Source organism: Aythya marila (genome assembly GCF_965140915.1).
Source record: "Aythya marila genome assembly, chromosome: 6".
Taxonomy (NCBI): domain Eukaryota; kingdom Metazoa; phylum Chordata; class Aves; order Anseriformes; family Anatidae; genus Aythya; species Aythya marila.
Window position 1 is genome coordinate 24,724,304 of NC_139047.1, and position 20,794 is coordinate 24,745,097.

Here is a 20,794-nt window from a genome sequence, read left to right on the forward strand (position 1 = left end):
ATTAGGACCTTTGTTTTTCCATTTTTATACTCATCTGCTATAGTGGAGATGAAAACCAATATCCTATTGCAGAACCAAGAGATGTACTGTTGTGTACCTTCCTCAGAACTGATATGCCAGCTTACCAGTGCCTGCTTCCACTAGAAAACTGGGGAAAACACGTGGAGGTGGACCAACTTATAGACAGAAGCTTCAAGGATCCTTCAGAGAACTCTTCCAATGGTACTAGATCTGTAATACTTCCACAGCTACACGCTGGCTTAGTATAAAAGATTTCTCTTTATGTAGAGGTCAGGCTTCCATGCCCTTCACTGCATCTGAGTAACTTTTGCATCCAATAGGACCAGCTGGAGGGCACACTGTGAGCAAAGGCAATGAACTCCAAACTTATAAATCAAATTGCTCATTTGGTCAGAGGAAAAATATCCACCAGTAGTTTCCCCTATGACTCGTTTACCTAGAAACCGCAGTCACTGGATTTTTAAGTAGGAGTGTTGCAAGCAAACATGACAAGAGAAGCAGGAAGTGAGACCCTATGGTTCTGCAGCTCCCATATTTGACAAGTAGAATACTTGCTCAAGCTTACTTTATAACTGTTCTACCTGACAGACATACAACCAACAATTCCTGTGCTGGCAGATCACACATATCCTCTTTATCACAAAGAAATAGTTCCTACTGATTCTGATTTCACACTGAGCCTGAGGGAAACTCCAGCCCTCTGAAGTCAGAGACATTCTCCATGGAATTCAGCAGAGCAGCATTGCCCCCCATTTCCAGCCGTACGTAGGGATGTCAGCTGGATCACTTATCCTCAGATGTCTGTGCTCTAGGAAATACAATACTTGCATTTCCATGCTCATTCACAATTCAGATTGCTTTTCACAATTCAGACTGCTTTTTCTTTCTCTGTGGCACTGCTTGTATGTACTCATCCAGTCCCTGACAGGAACTCTGCCACACCAGCCACATAGTGAGGTCTGAGCAGAAGGTGCTGATCTCTTCTGTCTGGTGACCGATCAATAGGAGTCGAGGGAGCAGCATGGAGATGCACCTGGAGAGGTTTAGGCTGCATGGTTCTTCACCAAGAAGAACCCTGAAGAGGTTCTTCACCAAGAGGGAGGTCAGGCTCCTCAGGGAAGTGGTCAAGCACTAAGCCTGCTGGAGTCAAGAAGTATTTGGACAATGCTCTTATATGTGGTTTGATTCCAGGGCGGTACTGCATGGAGCCAGGAACTAGACTCGATTATCCTTGTGGGCCCCTTCCAACTCAGGATATTCCACGATTTTGTTTCCCTTCATTGTAAGAGTTAAGTGGATGATGACACTACAGCAGTAAGCAAACTTTACTTGCAGTCCAAGCAAAGAAAGTCATGTGAGAGTATTCATTAAAGCCTTTATCAGCCATGGGATATTCTGCCAAACCAGTTCCTGACAGAAGACCAGAGCTGAGTATGTGTTAACACACACCAAGAGCATCCATCTTGAAGCCCAGCTTTGTAAGCCACCTTCTCAAGAGCACGTTAGCAGCATACTTGGTGACACTTGTCACTGCAACAGCCCCAAGAAACATTTTTGCCACCTCTCTGCCTTGGGTAGGGCTGCTCTGGTACAATACCCCAACAGCTTATCAACAGATAGCGCAGCTCAGCTCATTCTCCTGCATCGCAACTGGTACTACAGAGCTCGGGAGGATTCAGAGCTTACAGCACGATTCATTTATGGCATTAATGTTTCTGTCTACTTGCTTAGCTAATATTGAAGAGATTTGTCTGATCATAAGAGGCAGCACGTATTAGTCACTAGACAGCAAGCAAAGCACTTAATGTACCCAGTGAGAAGACCTAAGGGGTTAGGTAGTAGTGTTGGGACCACAAACACTTTGAGTAGAAGAAATTTGTTTTCATACAGCATTAGCAGAGAAAGAAGCCAGCTAGAAGAAATTCAAGTAATTTATAATGCAGTTATAGTTGTAAAAAAATTGAAAACTAAAGGCATTAGCATCCCAAATGATGCTGTAAGAAGACAGTAACATATGGATAAAGGAGAGAAGGACAAAGCCAGGGAGATATTCCACATTTCTGAACACCTCATCAAGTTCTGCTTGCACTCAGTCTGCACAGACCTCAAATATATACTGGCTGGGAGGAGAAAGGGGTCAACATTTTAAACAGCTAATGAGTCCGATTGACTCCGTTAGTTTCAAGAATTCCTACGTGCCAAGTTCAGTGATGTAGAAACAGATGCGGTTAGAGGACGGGGGATTAAAGAGATTTAATTCTTGCAGCCTCTCCCTCTCAGCCAAGAAAGAAAAAAATTAGATGTGTAATGTCTTCTGGCAGGAGCAGGCAGTACGGTGCCTTGCACTCATTACTCCACTCTGTGAAGAGCACTTCCTGCACCCTTTTAAATGGGAAAGAAAAATCCCCACAAACAAACCACGGTGCTGTCTAATCACAGACGAGCAGTGGTCCCCAGGCTGCTGGGTTAGAGACCTGAGCAAAGTCCAGGCCACGGCACAGCAGCCCCCATGCTGAAGGACCAGCTACGCTCCTGCCCTGCCGTGATGGGGTCAGGACCTGCTTTGACACTGCGGCGCCGACAGAGCCATGCTGGGCTGTAACCTGCTGCCTGAACCCCTGCAACAGCTTTGAACCTCAAACACCAATTCAGCACAACACAGGATGTGTCTTTGTCCAGCATACATTGCAAGTTTTAATAGCACAATAGCTGGCTATCATTTATGGACTCACATTTTAACCTGAAAAAAATAAATATGGAAACATCCCTGCACATTCCCCTCCTTTTCAGTAATGCAGTAGAGATGCTTGTAAAACTTCCCATGATTTCATACACACACACCCTCCTACAGGAGCAAACTTGAAAAGGATACAGAGTTTACAGCAGGTCTAATTTATTGGGTTAGTCTATTCCCTTTGCTAGTACTGAACAGATTTATACTTTAAAGATTTTTTTTTTCATTTTAGAAAAAGAGTAAAACTCCTTTGTACTTTACCCTGCAGAAAAGGCTTCAGCAAATTATAGACACAGCCTGGATACTGGTTGTATGGCACTACAGTGGATTAGGACACCGCGTGGTTAAAGCAAATAATTAAGATCAGAAAGCTATCTAACCTCAGGTCTCCAACAGCAGCTCACTATAAATAACTGGGGGAAAAGCTACACTAGCACCTTTCTTACATAGCACGCATGGCATGGGCTCTCAATTTCTGGCAAAAAGTAATTAAGTTTGTGGACTCTGCACCAGCTATTGTATTTGTACCTCTGTTAGCTACCAATGGATCTATACTTTATGACTATCTAATACTGCTTCTAAGACTTTCAAATTCTTAGCTTTCAGAACATATGGCTTTGAGTTCCACAACTACTTTTTTTTTAAACACAGCAGACTTGCTTCAAATCAGCTGCCTCAAAATGCCACTGCTCGCACTGAAGTTTTGAGATGAAGCAGGTAATCATTCCATTCTTCAAGATACTCACAGTCATATAAACACCTGTCACAATCGCCTTCCAACGCCCTTTTTCCAAGCCCAAGAACCCTCAATGTAAACATTCAAGCCACTGATAGTTCTGACCACCCTCACTGCCCTTCTGCAGTACTTCCATACCTTCCACGCAGTGGGGCAACCAGAAACACGTAATAGATGCAAGAACCCAGTGGACTTGGATGGTGGAGTGACGTTTCCTCCTCCATTTTCTGCTCCTTCACTAAACTTTTAAAACTACTGTTAAGCACAGGAACAATATTTTCAGGCCACCTACTGTCCTGGCTGGTAATTCAGAACCTAGCCTGCCATTACTCCAGCATATTTGGAGCTGTGTCCCTTCCTTCCCTCACATGTTCATTACCCCACAAGTTCTAGCTTTCATATTGACAAGCCACTTGGTATTGCAAGAGCCTTCCCAACCCTTTTAATTTATTTATTTTAAAGCTATTTCTAAGCATTTTACATCACCAAACTTTGCTACCTTGCTATCCACCCCCTTGACAAGATACACGAACAGCTCCGACCCTAACAAAGGTCTCAGCAGCAGGAGGTTCTGAGCACTAATGTCCCCCCACTGTGAACACTGAACTACCATTTATTCCTCATTTTTCTAGGAGTTAACCCACAAGGACATCTCTGGTAATTACATAAGGGTTTAGTTACTTCAAGAAACGAAGAGCTTTTCTTAAGATTCTGTGTACACTATCAGCTGGATCAGCCATATCTATGAAATTGCCGATTATTTCAGAAGAATCCTTTTACAGAGATAAAGCATTTCCTCTTCAGAGCTGTGTCCATTATTCTCCAAAACATCACATTAATATTTGTATGCCTGCTGGATGCCTGGAAAGGAGATCCGAGTTTTATTGCCACAAGCCTGCTGAATGATGTGAAACAAATCCTTTAATCTCCCTGTTCTTTAGGCTGTCCATTTGTCCATAAAATGGGTATGATACCTGATGTAACTGTATCACTCTGCTGCTTGCTGTTTGTAATGTGCTGGAAAACTTGTCACAAACTCAGCTGAAGGTGAGAAAGAAGTGTCACTGCCTCAACACGAGAGAACAGGGAGAAGTGGCATGGAGGGAGAAATCCAGACAACATTAATCATTCTGCTGCTGGCAGCTGTATGAAACAGTCACCTGAGTTTTGACCACTGCCCAGCTCTGATGCTCTGCCCAACCCATAAATCATTAGCAGCTGGTTTCACAAGGGCAGTTAAATTAAGAAAGAATAGAGCTCCTGGAGGAAGGGAGCTTCAAAACCCTACTTCTGTCTACATTGGGCTCACACTTCCCTGCACATGGGGTCACCCCAGAGCTGCTTCCTTCTCACCAGCTAGAGGCAAATACAACAGTGGGCATTAGGGAAGGGGGAAACAATCACCACAAAATTGTAACAAAAGGAATAATTCATATAGTTCCTGTTCTGCTACAATTGTGTCTCAGCTGAAACCCTCCTCGGGGCTCTGCAGGTGCCTTGCAGTTGATCCTATCTGTAAGGAATTGAGTCACAGCACTAACTCCCAGCTGCAGTACTTTATGGAGAGCAGGAAAGATATCTCAACCACTGTTCAAACCACCCACATTTAGGCAGCTAACAAGTCTCCATCACCCCACCCACCAAGAGGGGAAAAAAAACACGCATTTCTTTAGTAAGTAGAGAAGCAGCCTCAGCCACTGCTGACTAGGCTAGGTACCTAACATTGCCCTTCTCAGTGCCAGGCAGCATTTCTGCTGCAGGAGATGGGAAGATGCACAGTCCTACTCCCCCCACTTCATGTAAATCCAGCATGACAACCTCAAGAGCAAGCTAAACAGATGATTCAAGCCACAGAGCATTTCCAAGACAGAGCCCTCCACCATCTACCCCACAGCAGCTCTGCTGTGGATGGAAGGTAACAGAGCAGGCGTGCTTAGGAGTAGCCCCTCTGACAGAACTGGGTTCACAGAGCACCTCACACCAGCTTCTTCCATCCCAGCCCAGACCCCTGAAGGAAGGAGAAAAGGGAAGTGAGTGTAACCCTGGCAGCCTGAATTGACTTCATGAAGCCTCCAACAAGACCAGTGACTGTGCAGAGTCCAGATTTGCTGGAGAAAGAGGAGGAAGTGAAACTCAAACTAGCATCAGAACTGGACAGAAGATGTTTCTGGAATCCAAATCGTCATGGAGTACTCCCAGCACTTCACCAGGGCTTTGCAGAGGAAGGTTGCTCACTTTCAGTATGTTTATAGTACATTTCCCCTGTCACAGAGATCTACGTATTCTTTTCAAATTTCATGTCTTTTTCCTTCCATTGTGCTCACAGAACATTGCTTCCTGTTGTTTTGTGTCAAGATTTGCAAGAAAACAAAGGTCATTTCATCCCTGCTGCACTGTGGGCACATCCATAGGGACTGCAGTTCCATGATCAAATCAAAGATAAGGCCACTCAATTGTTTATAAACACAAGACCTAAAAACCTCAGGAAACTCCCGATCAAAATGCAGTATCAACTAATACTTTTAGTTATACTGCTGTCAATAGCATCTGGTAATCAAAACCAGAAGATTGCTATTTGTTATCAGCTTGAACATTAACTCACATGACAGTTTAACATGGGTTCAGTCTTGTTAATAATACACAGCTTTTCTGGATCTGTGCTTGGCAGATGCGTGCACACAAAAACCCTTAGGTCATTCTGACAGCTGTTTATGAAGATTAACCCCATCCCTTTCATGCCTTTAGCATGAACTACCACCAACACCTGTTTTTAATCCACGATTGTCTCCCCCATACCTAGCAAAAGAATAATAATCAAGTTTACCTTCAACGTGACAGCTCTGTTATATTCAGTATGAAATGCACCGTCCCTGTTGAACAAGGAGTGGGGAATAGTGTTAACTTACAGTAGCGTTGCTGGAAATCATACAGCTGCTCTCCCTCACTTCTCACTAACTAGAATAACATTATCCTGCCAAAGCCCCAGAACTAAGCAGAATTGACACCACAGCAAGTTCGGGAGGGGAGGGGCAGGGAAGAGCGAGGAAAGAGGGAGGATGCAGAAACAGAACATCATGCAAACAGGTCTCTAGTAAGTAATCCCTCTCTGATGCTTTAACAAGAAAATTTACTAAGACACGATCTTTGGAGATGCAGCTGCTTGGTGTCTCTTACATCTACAATACTCCCACTCCTATTATTTTCTGAAAACAAAAATCTTGCACTCTCACTACACTTGCCTTTCCCCAGGCACATTACAAAGTACTGCCCCAAGTCAGAAAAGAAAGCACAGAGAGGTAAAGCCACTTTCCCAAGGCACATGCCAGTAGGCAAGTGACAGAGAAAGCAAGAGATCCAAATCTCAGCCACCAACGCTGTGCATCGGGTAGTTTCAGCTCACTGGACATCTCTCCCACAAGTCCAGCTCATATTTTCAATGTGTACTATTTAACAGCAGAGTAAACTTAACTGCTGTTACAACGTATGCTTCCAAACTAACGAAACCATGAGCAATTTTATGTTGAGGCACAGGAGAAACAAGAAGTCCTCATGCAGCAGCAGAACAGAGCTGCAAGGAGAAAGAATAGTCCTAACAGGGGCATCAACAATTAGGAACTACAAATCCCAGCCCAGCACTCACTTATAATGGAGCAATTCCACTCCTTTCTCCTTTGAATTAGGATCTACTTTCATCTTCTTGCATAATTTTCGGCTTTCAGTGTCACTGCAAAAAACACATATTGGAAGAAAAATGGTTACAAGAAAAAGAAATCAAATGCATTCAGTTCTGGAAACTCATTGCACTGCTTCCTTTTCAGTAATTAGTTGCACCTAATGGTTAATTTAGAAGCTGCTCAGCTAAGTTTGTGTGACAAGCATTGTGGAAATCTGCATTAGCCAATTTAATTCTTTGGTTTGCCTGGTAAGGACACAAAGGACTATGTTAAAACCACAATGCCAGGCTCTGACCATCAGAAAAGGAGTCCATTCTAGCATGTCCAAGCACCTCTGAGTTGACCTTCTGTCCACAGGATTAATATAAAATTCAGGAAATCAACTTTCAAGACTGTTACTGTTAGGGTGGTAGCCAAAGAGCACAGTTTGTGAAAAGATTCAAAGAGAAAAAGCAGGTCAGCTTTCGTATCTGCCAGAAGCTAACTCAAAAAGATTAATCATCTCCATGGCATCTCCAAGACCAGATTGGAAGTGGCCAGCCTTAAAAAGGTCTCACAGAAAATAAAAATCAGTCCAGATTTTGGAGCCCCAAGCCCAGCAACCCCATCCACAATATGCCTGAGGGATGTGGCCTGGGCCCGTACCAGGGAAGCAGGTGGTTTTCAAACTGAAGAAGAGTGAATTGTTTTCAGCCCGAGCCACATTAGGCTGAGTTACAGAAGAGAAAAGGGCCACAGGAGAAACTGCAGGGTTGGTTAGGTGGGAGGTAAAGGGTCTTTGTGGAATACGCTGTCCTAAATGACACAAATGCAGATTAAGTCCGCTTCGAGCTGAGTGAATGTGAAGTGAGACACGGACCTGGGGAGATGAGTGAAAAAGTGGGACTACAAAGAGAAGAGGATGATTCACACCGATGAAGCCAGTCTTTGCATTGACAAACAGCAAGATTAAAAAAAGCTTGAAAACTTGTTCCCAGCAGAGGACAACTCGTACTTTTTGCACAGAGAAATCACTTTAGAAAATGAAAACACTGAAAACCCATCAAGTTTAAACCAATTAGAGATACATTAGAGGCATCGAGATGCAAGGGTCCCACCAAATGAAGCGCTGCTGCCAGCACTGGCGCTAATTCTGCCAGTGCTCCCCAGCTGCCTTCCTGCAAACGGGAGGAACAACCAACAGTACGTCTGCAGTGTGCTGAAGATGACAGCGCACCTTCATGGAAACTTCCCAAACGATTATTTTTGGCTGGAAATAAGGAAGGGGATACTACAGACACGTGCATGGGAATCAGAACGTTAGGCTGGAACTGAAAGGAGTACTTTAAGGAAGCAGCAGAGCATGTAACCACCTCCCCAGTAAGGAGCACTTGCAACCCCCCAATTCTAGAGAAGCACGTTTCTCCTAAGTGTTACTGATTCATGTTTATCCTACATTTTCAGATCATAGCCAAAGTCAGTCACTGCAGCCCCTAAACGTTTTGTTTTCTTCTCCTGGAGGCTGGAGTTCTGAGCCTGAGAAGACAGTGACCTTCCTACGGTTTGCTGCATCTTTGTTTTCCCCAGACTCCAGTGGAAGATGGAGCTAAAACATGTTATCTGTTCAGTGAATAACATGAACATCCCTCCTTGCAACCAAACCAGGTTACAAAACAACCTGGATTTGGAGTTCTGCTGAGAAAGACAGCAAAACCACCAAACCTGGGGCCAGAAACATCCTGTCTTCACTTACCTGCAGTCCTGTGCGCTAAACCTCCAGGACTCACAGGTCAACGAACCACAGGAGGAGGCACCAGTTTCAGACCCCCCTCTTATCTTGCCCCAGACACAGATCTAGGGGCATAGACCTATGGCACTGCTGGAGTTAAACGTTTGGCAGTTGGGTAAGGTCAGCCCACGTTAAGGTCAGTTAACGCTTGTAAATATCCTTCTAGACACTCCCAAAAGCTTCCAGGATATACAGATATTTGCGGTCACCTCAGCCGTGTCAAGACAAACATTAGGTGGTGGTGGAGGTAAGCAACTGCAATGCTGAAAACCTGCCTCTAGCAACAGGGGCTGCGACACCCCAGGATGTGGTGACAATTGTTCTGGCACGGGCAGAGGAGCAAAACGGGTGTCAAGGCAGTTCTGCTACCAGTTCTGCCATCAGTTCAGTGCAACTTCAAAAAATGCAGAGAATAGGGAATTTTTCCTCGCTTATCAGTCTAGATCTCTAAAAAAGTTCTGCAGTGTTTATAGTTGGAAAGGCTACCAAATATGACCACAGTGACGTACCCTTAAGCAAGGCACTAGCAACTCCTGCCACTCCAACGCCTACCAACTCCCTTCCCGTTTGCATGAGCTTCTATTAAAAAAGGAAAGATAAGAACAGCTGTTTCACTAGAAGGAACAGACTAAGCCTGCCCTGCTTTCAGGATTGCTCCATTTTTAGAGATCCCTGTAGCTGCTTGAGTGCACATCCATTATCACAGGAAAGCAAGCAGCAGTTTGCTCCAGTACATCTCTTGCTATTTACTGGGCTGATTCTCTGCACCAGTGCATTGGGAGTTTACTCTGTTTATGCAATCTATCTGCACTGATGCAAGGGATGGAAGAGGAGCAAATTCCCCGAATAGGAAATGTCTAAATATGTATCAGTAATTTTTTTTCATGCATCAGTGCAGATTTTTGCACATGCCAGGCCCACCGATTCGGATGCTATGCTGAAATTGCTCTGGAAAAGGCAGAAAACAAGACATGCAGAAACAGCAGAGACAGACCCATTCTCCTTTTCCTTCTTCTTTCATTTCCAGCCAGATCAAAATAACCTGCAAAGAGCAGCCCTGCTCTGATATCACTTGGTAATGACCATTATCCTTAATATGAGTAAATATCAACACAGATGCAGCCTGCTCTGAGATTCGTCTCCTTTGGATCGCAGCCAGCAGCCTCTCTCCAAAGACGAGCTTCTCAGCTCCCACAAGGGAGAGGGTAATTAGGACTCCGGTTCTTACAATTTAATTATGCCACTTGAAGAGGCAGTATAAGAGTTTGTTACAACAACTGATGCCGGGGGACGGGACACTGATGGACAACAAACAAAATGCCCCCCAAATGAACCCTCTGCCACCCAGGCCAACGCGCTCCAGATGTTGGCTTGAGGGTGGCTCAGTAACGTGTCCCCAGGAGCCATCCTCAGCTGCCTCGTGGCATTTCTGTGCAGAGCAATTCAAACTTCGCAGATCCCTGCTGTGCTACTGCTGAAAGGGGCCCTGCTTTGCCTGCGGGCACTCCTAAAGCTTTATCTCTCTGGAAAACCATCCAAAGCATCACCTTATCTGCAGTATCACGAAGAACCCAACCAGCAGCTACATGGCAATAAGGTCGAACTGTAAGTGGGGCATCAGCATGGCTTCCCTCCTCTCCCACAGGCACCTTCCCCACACTCCCCACTCCTGCAAAACCAAACTGGAGCTGCAAAACACTCCTGGAGAAGCAGAGACACACAGCAGCTTGCATAAAAGGTCTGAGTTGAATTAAGCAAGGAGTCTAAACAACAAGGACAGCACGCATCATAGGAACACCGCATCCTCTCCAGGCACATCTCCGTCTCCTCTCCTGGTAGGCTTTTCTGTCATTTGGGGTTAGAGTGGAGCTGGCAGAAAGCCCCAACAGCAGCACTCCCTGCAAACCTCTCAAGTCCCTTGTCGGTGCTAGATGGCATGAATAATCACTCTGCAGGGGCAGCCATCTGCTGCCAGGATGGGAGGAGGATGGGGGCTTGCTAAGGAGATCTGACCTCCTTTGGATCACAACTGGCGAAGCCAACATCCAAACGGGACACATTCCCACAGGCACTCATCAGGAGCAGTGCAGGATGCTCTGCCGCAGGCTGGGGAGCTGCTGGCTCGTGGCCAGAAGGGTGCAAAAGAGGTGAGAAAACCTGGTGGCAGTCCCTGGCGGCACGAGCTACCCAGAGAGGCTTTAGCAACAGCCTGGTGAGGTAATTCAGAGAGGGGAAGAACAGGGCAGCTAACACAGCTAGGCAGGAGGAATACAAGAATTCGTTTGGCTGCACTAGGTCCACACAGATTTCTGAAAACAAAACAAGTCCAATCTGGATAGATCATGACTAAGAGACAGTGCCTGGAGGTAGCAGCACAAGATACCAACCTTGGGGCAAACTCAGATATTGTCCTGGCAGGTCATGAAGGCAGCAGGGTAAGACCAAACATCTGCAGCACCAGCCTTCCTCACAAGCACAAACAAGACCTTCTCCAGCTCCCTAAATATTGCCTTCAGCACGTCCTGCTGACCTCCAGCTCCTCAGCAAGATGGGAAAACAACCCCACCACCACCGCATCCTCTGGGGAGGAAGGGTGTGGAATGACTGCCAGATCCTCACTCAGCAGGTGACAAAAATGCCATCAGAAAGTTGCCAACGTACCAGCACCGTGTGCATGTGCTGTGCAGCCACGTCACTCAGACGGTGCTGGCGTCTGCAACACAGACGGGCCCAAACCTCCCTTCTCACCTGTACCCACAGCGTTCCCAGACACCAGAGAGGTGATTTACAAAAACACTGCAGCAGCACTGATTTAAGTAACAAGGTCAGCTTCTGTGCATGCAACCACACTATCTTGCTCTCCAATCAGCACATCACATAACCACACGAACCACAGCTCTCACGGTCTGGAGAGCAGATAAAAATCTGGTATCTGTCTCTGAAACAAGGCTCAACAACGCGTCTCAGTGATGCTTCAGCAGTCCCTTGCATCAGTTGCACCTGTAGACCCCACCAGGATGGAGGCTCTGCTGTACAGAAACGCTGCCACTGTCCCAACAGCTGGAAGAGATGAGACAGCAGGTCAGGAGGAGGAGCAGGCAGACACATAGCAGGGCTGCCCATAAAACAAGCTGTCCAACGCTGGAACAAGCTTTGGAAGGCACCCATCAAGGCTGTCACCAGGTTATCAGTGCACTCTCTCACTGTTGCCTCTGCTGTTTAATTGCTTTCATTCCCTTACACCGCGGTGAAAAGCAGCATACAGAGAACAACTCCAGCTATAATTTCAGGGAAGTGCAGTTTCAGACTACCCCTCGGAACTGAATTATCAAACAGGGTTTCCCGGCCCAATGCACAGCCTTTGCAGTGCCCTCTGGCTATCTTCCAGAGAGTACCCTCTCCAGACAACAGGCTGATGAACATCCTGAGAAAGCAGGGAGTTGAGAGCCTGCCAAACAACTAATTGAGCTTGTGACCCAAAAAAAAAAAAAAAAAAAAGGCAGCGAAAGGGGGTGTCAACGCCAGAAATTTCGACAAGCCGCATAAAAATAAAAACTGCATTTGTACTTGCAAGCCTAATCTGAGAGAGGAAGTCATTAGCAGTCAGTTGTAGTTGGATTTGCTCCTGCAGGGTTCAGAAATCAAAAAACACGATTCATTAGCCATTGTGCGTTGGCCAATATGGCATTTTGACTACGCTCCTTCCAATCATCAATCCTCAGCTCCAACAAGGCCGTTCACATCGCAGCAGCTTGCATACTCTGCTGACCAAATGACAACAGACCGACGTGCCCAAACCCCCTCCTCTCAGCCTGGGGGGCATTGCCTCTGTGTCATCCTCCCTCCTAGTCTGGGGTGGCAGCTGCTACCACCTCTGCTTACTGCATGCCCCGTTTGTAAGGCTCCTCGTGTTCTCTGACAATCCCAGACCCTCCTGTATCGCTCTGAGACAGACCTGAAATAAGAGAATAAAAAAAATCACTTCTCAAACCATCAGCCTGGCTTGCAAGAGCACTTCTCCAAAGAGCTGTGCTAAGCAGCCAGTGGCCGGTAATGGCTTACATCTACTTGAGCAGAAAACACACACACACAGCTCTTGGTGCAGCCGGGCACTTAGATACTACGCTCAGGAGGAGGCTTTAAGAACCTGCAGCCAAACAAAATAGGAACAGTACCCAAGAGGGATGGACACAGAAGAAATAAAAACAGGAAGCTTAAAACGTTGAATTTGTCTTTGAAGAGGAAGCAACGCTCTGTCACTGTTCTAGATTCCTTATGGAAATGAACTTTCAAAACAAGTAACAAGAGCAGCAGGTTTCCATGGCACAGAACAAATGAGCAGCTCAAACAAGGCGGTAGACGAAAAGCTTGAATCTTTAAAGGGATGGAGAACGCGAAGACCAGAAAGGGAAAGTGTGCTGCTGGAAAGAATTAAAGATTCGGATTAGCAGGCTGACAGGGCAGTCTCTCTTCTGAATTTAAGGTTTGATTTTCCCCTCCAGAGCACAGCAGAAAGCCCCTTTGTGACCCACAGGGCAATCTTCAGAGCCTTCTGCTCCAAATGTTCCCCCTGAAACGTGCCAGGAATGCAAACAGAAAAATCCCTGTGCTGTGGAGACCCAGCACCAGCAGGCATCCAATAAAAATGACTGTGCCCATTAGTCAATTAGAGAGACCAAGAATCTATAGAAATGAGATCGAAAAGAAGTCTTTTCCCAAAATTAAAACCCATGAGATTAATTCTCACTAAAAGCAAGAGTGAGCTAAAGAACAGAAAGAACCCCAAGACAAAAAGGTGACAGGTATCATCAAACAAAACCAATTAAGGAAAAAAATTATACAGCGTAAGCTCCAGCCCTGTAGAAAGTCAGTAATAATGAATGTTACTTTCCATGGAAATATAAATTAGTAAGAGGCACTCAGCAGCTCATGTACCTGCACAGAAATAAGGTGCACACCTGCAAAGGAGCTACCAAAGGAACTTCTAGAAACGCAAAGCACTTGAACTCTTTATGAAGATGAAGCCTTCCTCTTCAGACACGTCCCAGCCATCTCTAACCCTCCTCACCTAGGTGCAGAGGGACACTCTCCTAACCTGGACACGAGCACTAACACTGTACCTTTGAATTCATCCTAAATAAAACCACACGAAGGCAGGTTCTGGATGTCCCACCTCCAGGCTCAAGGAAGCTGCAGCATATCGTACTGTTCCTCTGCCACCTCTTTTATGGCTTCTTGCTGCATGATGAGCCTGGAGAGCACACAGAGGATTTTTGAAACGAAATAGTAACTGCAAGAAAACCGAGGTAACTTCTCATCAACTCTTAGCTCATTTACTCTTCATTAAAGACTGAAAAATTACAACGTTGAAGGTTAATCACTGCCTCAAGGCAAAACACGAATCGGGGCACACACACGGTTAGGCTGACACTGCAATAGGAACCCAGACTTGTATGGCCAGGCACTAGAGCGGATTTCAGCTAAATGCTCCCTATTTCTGAGTTAGTGCAACACCCCAGACTGAGCAGGTTTATCATGTTAGGAACCAAGAGCTTACCTAAGGGAAGGTTTTTGAGGATGGAGCAGCAGTTCCTGCACGGCCACTCTGACTGTGATGTAAAATGGCTTTAAGGTGAATTGACATCACCTGCACAGAGGTTACAAAAGAGACAGGAGGAGGAAGGCATTGGAAATCCGTGCTGCAAATGCACAGTTTGCCCATATAAACCACATTCATACAAAGATCGTGTTGTCAGTACAACTATGCTTGCAAGCCATTCCTTACAGATACCTGGTATACTCTCCCCAACCCGACTGGGAATGGGCTCCTCTTTGCTGGCACCAAGCATCACTTACCATCCACCACCACCCTTCACCTTCAGGGCAGCTGAAGGAAAAAGGCAGAAATCCCAACACTACAAACACCCTTGGATGAAAGGGGCTACATCAGTGCAAGCATGCTCCTTTCTTCTTTCCTTTTCTCTCCCCATTAGATCTGGTCAATTTTATTTGCAATTTCAAAGCTTTTCATCAGCTTTAAAATGCAACTGCAAGAAGGAAGATGAGTAGACTTACTCTGAAATAAATCCTATTTCTGATCGGCTTTAGGGGAGCGAAGGTAGAAACTAAAGAGCAAAAAGACACTTAATGCCATCTGTACCAGCAGCCTTGTTTCTGAAATTTCTCTCTCCTGTTCCAAGGCATTAAATAAATTAATTTATGATTGTGTATGGGTAAAGCCTTACTATATCAAAGCATTAGGAAGTCAAAAATTTGGGAAGAAAGATTTAATCTAAAAGGCATACAAACACAGAAACTGGGGGCATCCCAGAAAAGAAGACTACTGACTAGGTTTAGCTCTCTTCTGGGCCAGCAGGTGTTTAGATACGTTGCCTCCAAGGGGCCACTTTACCAGCCAGATTGGGGTGGGATGCTGAGGGAAACACCTCACCCCTATGCTAAGTGTCACAGGGCTGCAACACTTAAAAAAAGCTTTTGGGGAAAGGGACTACGGGAATGGCACACAGGACTCCGAAGCGGGAGAAGCAGGATTAAAACCAACCAAAAATTAGCCAGACATTTTAGCCATATGGCTCTTCCTCTCCCTAGCAGTCTGATGTGCTAAAGCCAAGCACATGCGCTATGACAGCAGATGGGAACCACACAGCTTTGTTTATGTTTGGGACCTACAGCAAAGGGAACCATGCGAGCTTGAGCAGGGAATATTTACCCAGAGCCAAAGAAAATGGGTGCTTTTTTCAAAATACCCGTCTACACAACTGGGTAGGAGTTATGCTAAAAATCAAACATGCACACAAGGAGCACCACCTGTATGCACGGTGTGCCTGGTCTGCAGTTCCACAGGGCAGCAGGCAGACACTTTACTCAGGTATTTGATTTTTGGTAAGCAACCATGCTAGAAGAACCAGGAGTCCAAGACACGGCTCTCCTCTATTTGAGGAAACACCAGCATCCCTCTGGTTCAGGGCTACCCCATCAGCAGCCTCACACGTTCCCCACTTCTGCCTACCACAGGATTTTACAGTAAGAGCAATTATGCTCTGGACAGAAAGCACTAATTTCACAAAAGGCACAAAAATTGCCTTTCATTCAAGCATTAAGCTCAGCTCACTGTGCTCCCACACATGTCACTTTGTGCCTTTTACTCACCACCATTACGATTTGCTAGCAAGTTTCTGTTTTTACACAGAACTTTTACCTAAGTACATCTACGCTCAACCCCCTTCTCATATGGTTCAGAAGATGGGGTTCAGGGACAGGAGGGACTCTGCAGGATGCAGAGGCTCTGGACCACACGTATGGGATCAGCCTGCCCACACCAGGTCCATCACACCCTGACTCACATTTCATTGCAGCTGGATGCAGAGATCACACAGCAGGACAGCACAGCTTCTCTTTGCAGGCATCTTAAGCTTCCAGCTCCCTTCTGAATCCCTTCCATTTTCAGAACTTCTATCAGCCTGCTACTAAACAGAATTCAATAAATAACCCGGTCCCCGTCTTGCTTGCACGCCCACCCAACAGCATCTGAACGCGCTAAATGAGCAGTGCCCATTTGTGCTGCTGTAGCATTTTTCCTTTCAAAGTTCTCCAAACCCTATAAATATTAACTAATGAATCAGGCAATATTTATCCAACTGCTTGGAAAACAGATACACCTTTTTCTGTTTTAAACGGCACAGATTAATAGCAAGGACTCAATGGCAGAGCCAGGAACAGGAGCTGAGAGATTCTCAGCTCCTGTAAGAGGGTGTCGCCCTGAGCATGAGTCCCAAGGCACTTGCTCACAAGACCGATCCATCTTTTCTGGGACACTCTGAATGAGATTTATCAACATGCACCACTGCTCTAGCCATGCTACCAGTTAGCCCAAACTCAGCTTGGGAGCAAGCACCAGGGAAAAAATAAACAAATGCAAGGTAGCAGAGAGCTCTGTTTAAACCCACAGCCACAAAAAGCAGCTAGCAGGCAGGAGACTGTATCTTAGCAGACATTAACAACTCACTATTCTGTCATCTCACACCTCCCTTCATTCAACATCAAACATCTCAGCAAGGAATTCCTAATTAAAGCATGGAAAGGCAAGAATAAAACACATTTTTGTCACTTCATCTGTAGGTCTTTTATTCATAATTGAACTAACTTCATGTTTAATTATGTATAGAACCACACAGGAGCAAAAAGTGACCTCTCCAATGCTGCGAGCAGCCCCCACCTGCCTGTGTGAACCGATTCAAAGCGCCCATGCACGAGGCCCTTAGCTGCAAAACCACACAGAGAGGCGTCCCCAGTGCACTGTGCTCCCCACAGCCCTGCTCCTGCAGGGCACTTCAGCCAAGTAAGCCTCCTTGTGCTGGAAGAGGGGTACCTGGCACATCCCGGTCCTCTGTCACATAAGCCCTGGTGCTCCAGGGACCTCTGCGATCCTGCTGCAGAGCCACAAACTGAGTGGCAGCCTCCTGAGACCGCCCAACCTGGAACCAAAAGCTCGAGCCTAACCTCTGTCTCAGACCACAGACCGAACCGAAGCCCAGGACAGGGAGCATTGTTCCCACACGAGCAGCAGCTCAGGCAGGCAGCCACAGACCTGCCCGCCCCACTCTGCACTGCTGGGACGTGGTAACGAACAACCATTTCCATCAGCAGAGCAATATGTTTTCTTTCTCCCGAATATGAAGGGAGGAAGGGGAATTACAAGAAATAAAACAAAAAACACCAAACCCACAGCCAATAAAGAGAAGAAGAAGACTGCTGTCACCGCCACAGGGAAGCAGAGACACAAACCACAACTCTGCGTGGATGCCAACCTCGCCAGCGCTTAGATCTGAAGGCAAAGAAGTGCGCTACAGCGGGGTGTGATGAGCAAAGCCAAAATTCCCTGCTAAATATTGCTGCCAAACAAGCCATTCCTTGTCAATATTTGTAAAACAAATTGAGCCTGGGCTGTAAATATCCCGGCATCTGCGTGCAGTTTGCTTCGGCACGAAGACTTGAAAATAAGCCTCGCAGCATGCTTGTGCTGGGTGAACGGCTTGGGCAGCTCTGGCAGGGCTCAGCTGCTCCCAGTCCTCTGAGACGAGTGGCAGACAGCACTCCTGCAGCCTCTCTCTTGTTATTGTTGGGGTGATGCAGGCAGCCACCTGTATTAAAAGAAGCCGTAATCAAAGGGGAAAAAAAAAAAAATCAAGAAAAAAAGGTTTAAGAGTCACTAAAAAGCTGAGACTGATTTCAGAATGCTCTAGAGGTCTAACAAGCAAATCAACCAAAAAATTTGGTTCAGGCTCAAGCCATTTGTTGCTTTTTCTTTGGCGTGTGTGTATAAAAAAAGACCACCTTTGCTACCTGCCATTATTCCACAGGACGAGCTCAAGGACTGTCAGGACTATCTCTGCCTCCAAAAGCTGAAGAGAAATCTCAAGTTTTATTTTAAAAATTTTCCTTTTTAAAAAACTCAAGTTTTATTTTACAGTAAAAGCACCGCGCTTCCCTCCCCATCAAAACCATTTACAAGTTCAGGAGCAGAGACTGAACCACTGAATTAAGTGCCAATACCTGCATGGATTTCAAATGCAAATCCTAAACACTGAATCCTTCCTTTCCCAACTCAGAACTAAAATAAATCCTGGAGATTTATTGCAAGATATTGGCTATTGCTGAGTTGCATTACAGCAGCATCTTGAAGAGCCAAAGGGCCTCCTCGTCCCAGGAGCTGCACACACACACCACTTGCACGCACGCACACAGAGCAAGCAGCAAGTCCCACAACACAGAGGCAGTCTAAAACAAAGGGAAATAAGGGACACAAAGGTAAAGCAACCACTCTGCTGTCACAAATAGCGCTGATTAGAGACTGAAGCCAAGATCTGGCCCATTACTCTATTCACTAGCCTTCATTGCTAACAACCAAAAGCTGTTTATCAGCGCTTTCATTAGAAAAGGAGACTGGCTTCCAGAGATATGCCACATCCCCCCACAACTTTCCCCTCTTCAGGGTCAACACAATTTATTTGCTGGCTCTTCAGCAGGTGGGAACTGGGACAGGCTTCACCAAGCCCTGCTTTCTGCCAGCTGATGACTGGGAGCGCTCCCCGCCAGCTGGGCAGAGCTGCAAACGTCTGTGCGCTTGGACCAGCCCGGCAGGACGCGCACAGAAGGCAGGAGCACAAAAGTGCATTCACTCGGATTTACCAATGATTTATCCTGGTTCACTACTGGATGGGTGGAAGTTGGTTTCTAAAACACAGTTTTCAGAGATGACGGATCTGTGCACAGCACACAATTTGTTTGCACCGTGGAGACCCACCCAAACGCACAGGTAGGCAGCAACCTGCTCCTCTGCAGAGCAGGGAAGAGAATTTGCCACCTGCAGGCACAGCCCTCGAGCTGCAGAGGCAGAGAGGCACTGAGACAGACTTAACTAAAACCACAGGCAACATGTTACGGGGCAGAACCACGTGGAAGGCTTTCAGATCTGCACCCCAGAAAGCACACACCTATTCGTTTCGTTCCACCCCACGCAGGCAACCACTTACAAAAACAAGTTTCCCTGCCTTCACGTCAAACACTGTCACGGCCCTACAAGCGCAGAGGAAGTCCTTTAAGAGAAAACACATTTCAGTGAGAAACAGAAATGGGTGGACACTTCAAAACCCAGCAGCCCTACAGCACACGCAACGTTTGCTGTCGGAGCAGAGCTGCGCTGCCCTCCAGCTGAGGCGTGACGTGGGATTATTCCTCGCCCTGCTTGTGGGAACGCTGGAGCAGTCAGAGTTTCCACGCCACGGGCCCCCCATGAAAGGCGCTGCTGCAGAAGGGGTCCCCAGCCTCAGGCTGAAAGCACGCTGTCACAGGAGAAGTGACAACAGCCACAGGGGAGAACCGATCCCCCACCGACGGCCCGAAGGAAGGCAGAGGGCGGTGAGATGTGGGCTCCCTGCGGTTATGAACAAGCTGCACAGAGCGGTGTGGGTTCAGTTACAGGCAAAAAGCTTCAGAGCTGGCAAAAATGTGAAGTCAGCAACAAAAGCCAGAAGGGGAGGGCAGGGGAAAAAGAAAGAAAAACAGCACGTCACATACCCACAGTCAATCCAGCTTATAGTACCTCGTCCTTTCACCTCCTGGGCCACGCTGGACAGTAACCTGAGCGAGCTTTCCGCAGCAGCAGCTGGAGGAAAAAGAAAAATAAATCACCAACAGCATTATTACTGCACACAGAAAACCACAGCGGTGCATTCCTTTGTTCTGAAGCACTGGAATAACATCATCTCCAATCTGAAGAAACCAGTAAGAAGGGGATCTGCAAAACCTTCTGTAAACTAGAAGGAATGCTGGCTACAGCTGGACCTGGGTGGCTCCTTCCCTCCACAACCCCCCTCAAACAGCACGCTGGAGCTCAGACCTCCTTACACTCCCTGACCTACATTTGTGGAGCTGTACCATGTCCTCTCCTGCAAATCAGCTCCCATCCCCACGCTGTCATTTTCCTGTGGCTGGGCATTAACTGGTTTCTAGCACTGTCTGCTAATTAGAGCACCTCATTAAGGACCTTCATCAGCTGTAAGGGCAAGTCATTCAGCGTGTCTGCCTGCTTCAATTCCATCCCTGAAACACACACACAACAACACGCTGCTACTCTCACAATAACCCTTGGAAACACCCAAACCAACAGTCGTGAGGAGCTCAAAACTAAGAGCAGAAAGCACCCAGAGAAGACCCTTCCAAAAACTGGCTGCATAATAAACAGTCAACTGAGATTTTTACAATGTCCTGACATGTGATGATTTTGCAAACCATTTCCATTCCAAAACACTCCCATAAATGGCATTAAAAATAAACAGAGA

General features: G+C 46.4%; 1 protein-coding gene across 1 annotated transcript in view; it reads right to left on the reverse strand.

Annotated features, from left to right (window-relative positions):
- PDIA5 (protein disulfide isomerase family A member 5) overlaps positions 1 to 20,794 on the reverse strand; it is a 96,847-nt gene that overhangs the window by 62,796 nt on the left and 13,257 nt on the right. Inside the window, exons 3-5 of the mRNA XM_082763037.1 lie at positions 20,031 to 20,118; positions 7,132 to 7,215; positions 6,316 to 6,361 (exon numbers count right to left, since the gene is read on the reverse strand). Coding sequence (XP_082619163.1) covers positions 6,316 to 6,361; positions 7,132 to 7,215; positions 20,031 to 20,118 — 218 coding nt within the window. The remainder of the gene's footprint in view (positions 1 to 6,315; positions 6,362 to 7,131; positions 7,216 to 20,030; positions 20,119 to 20,794) is intronic.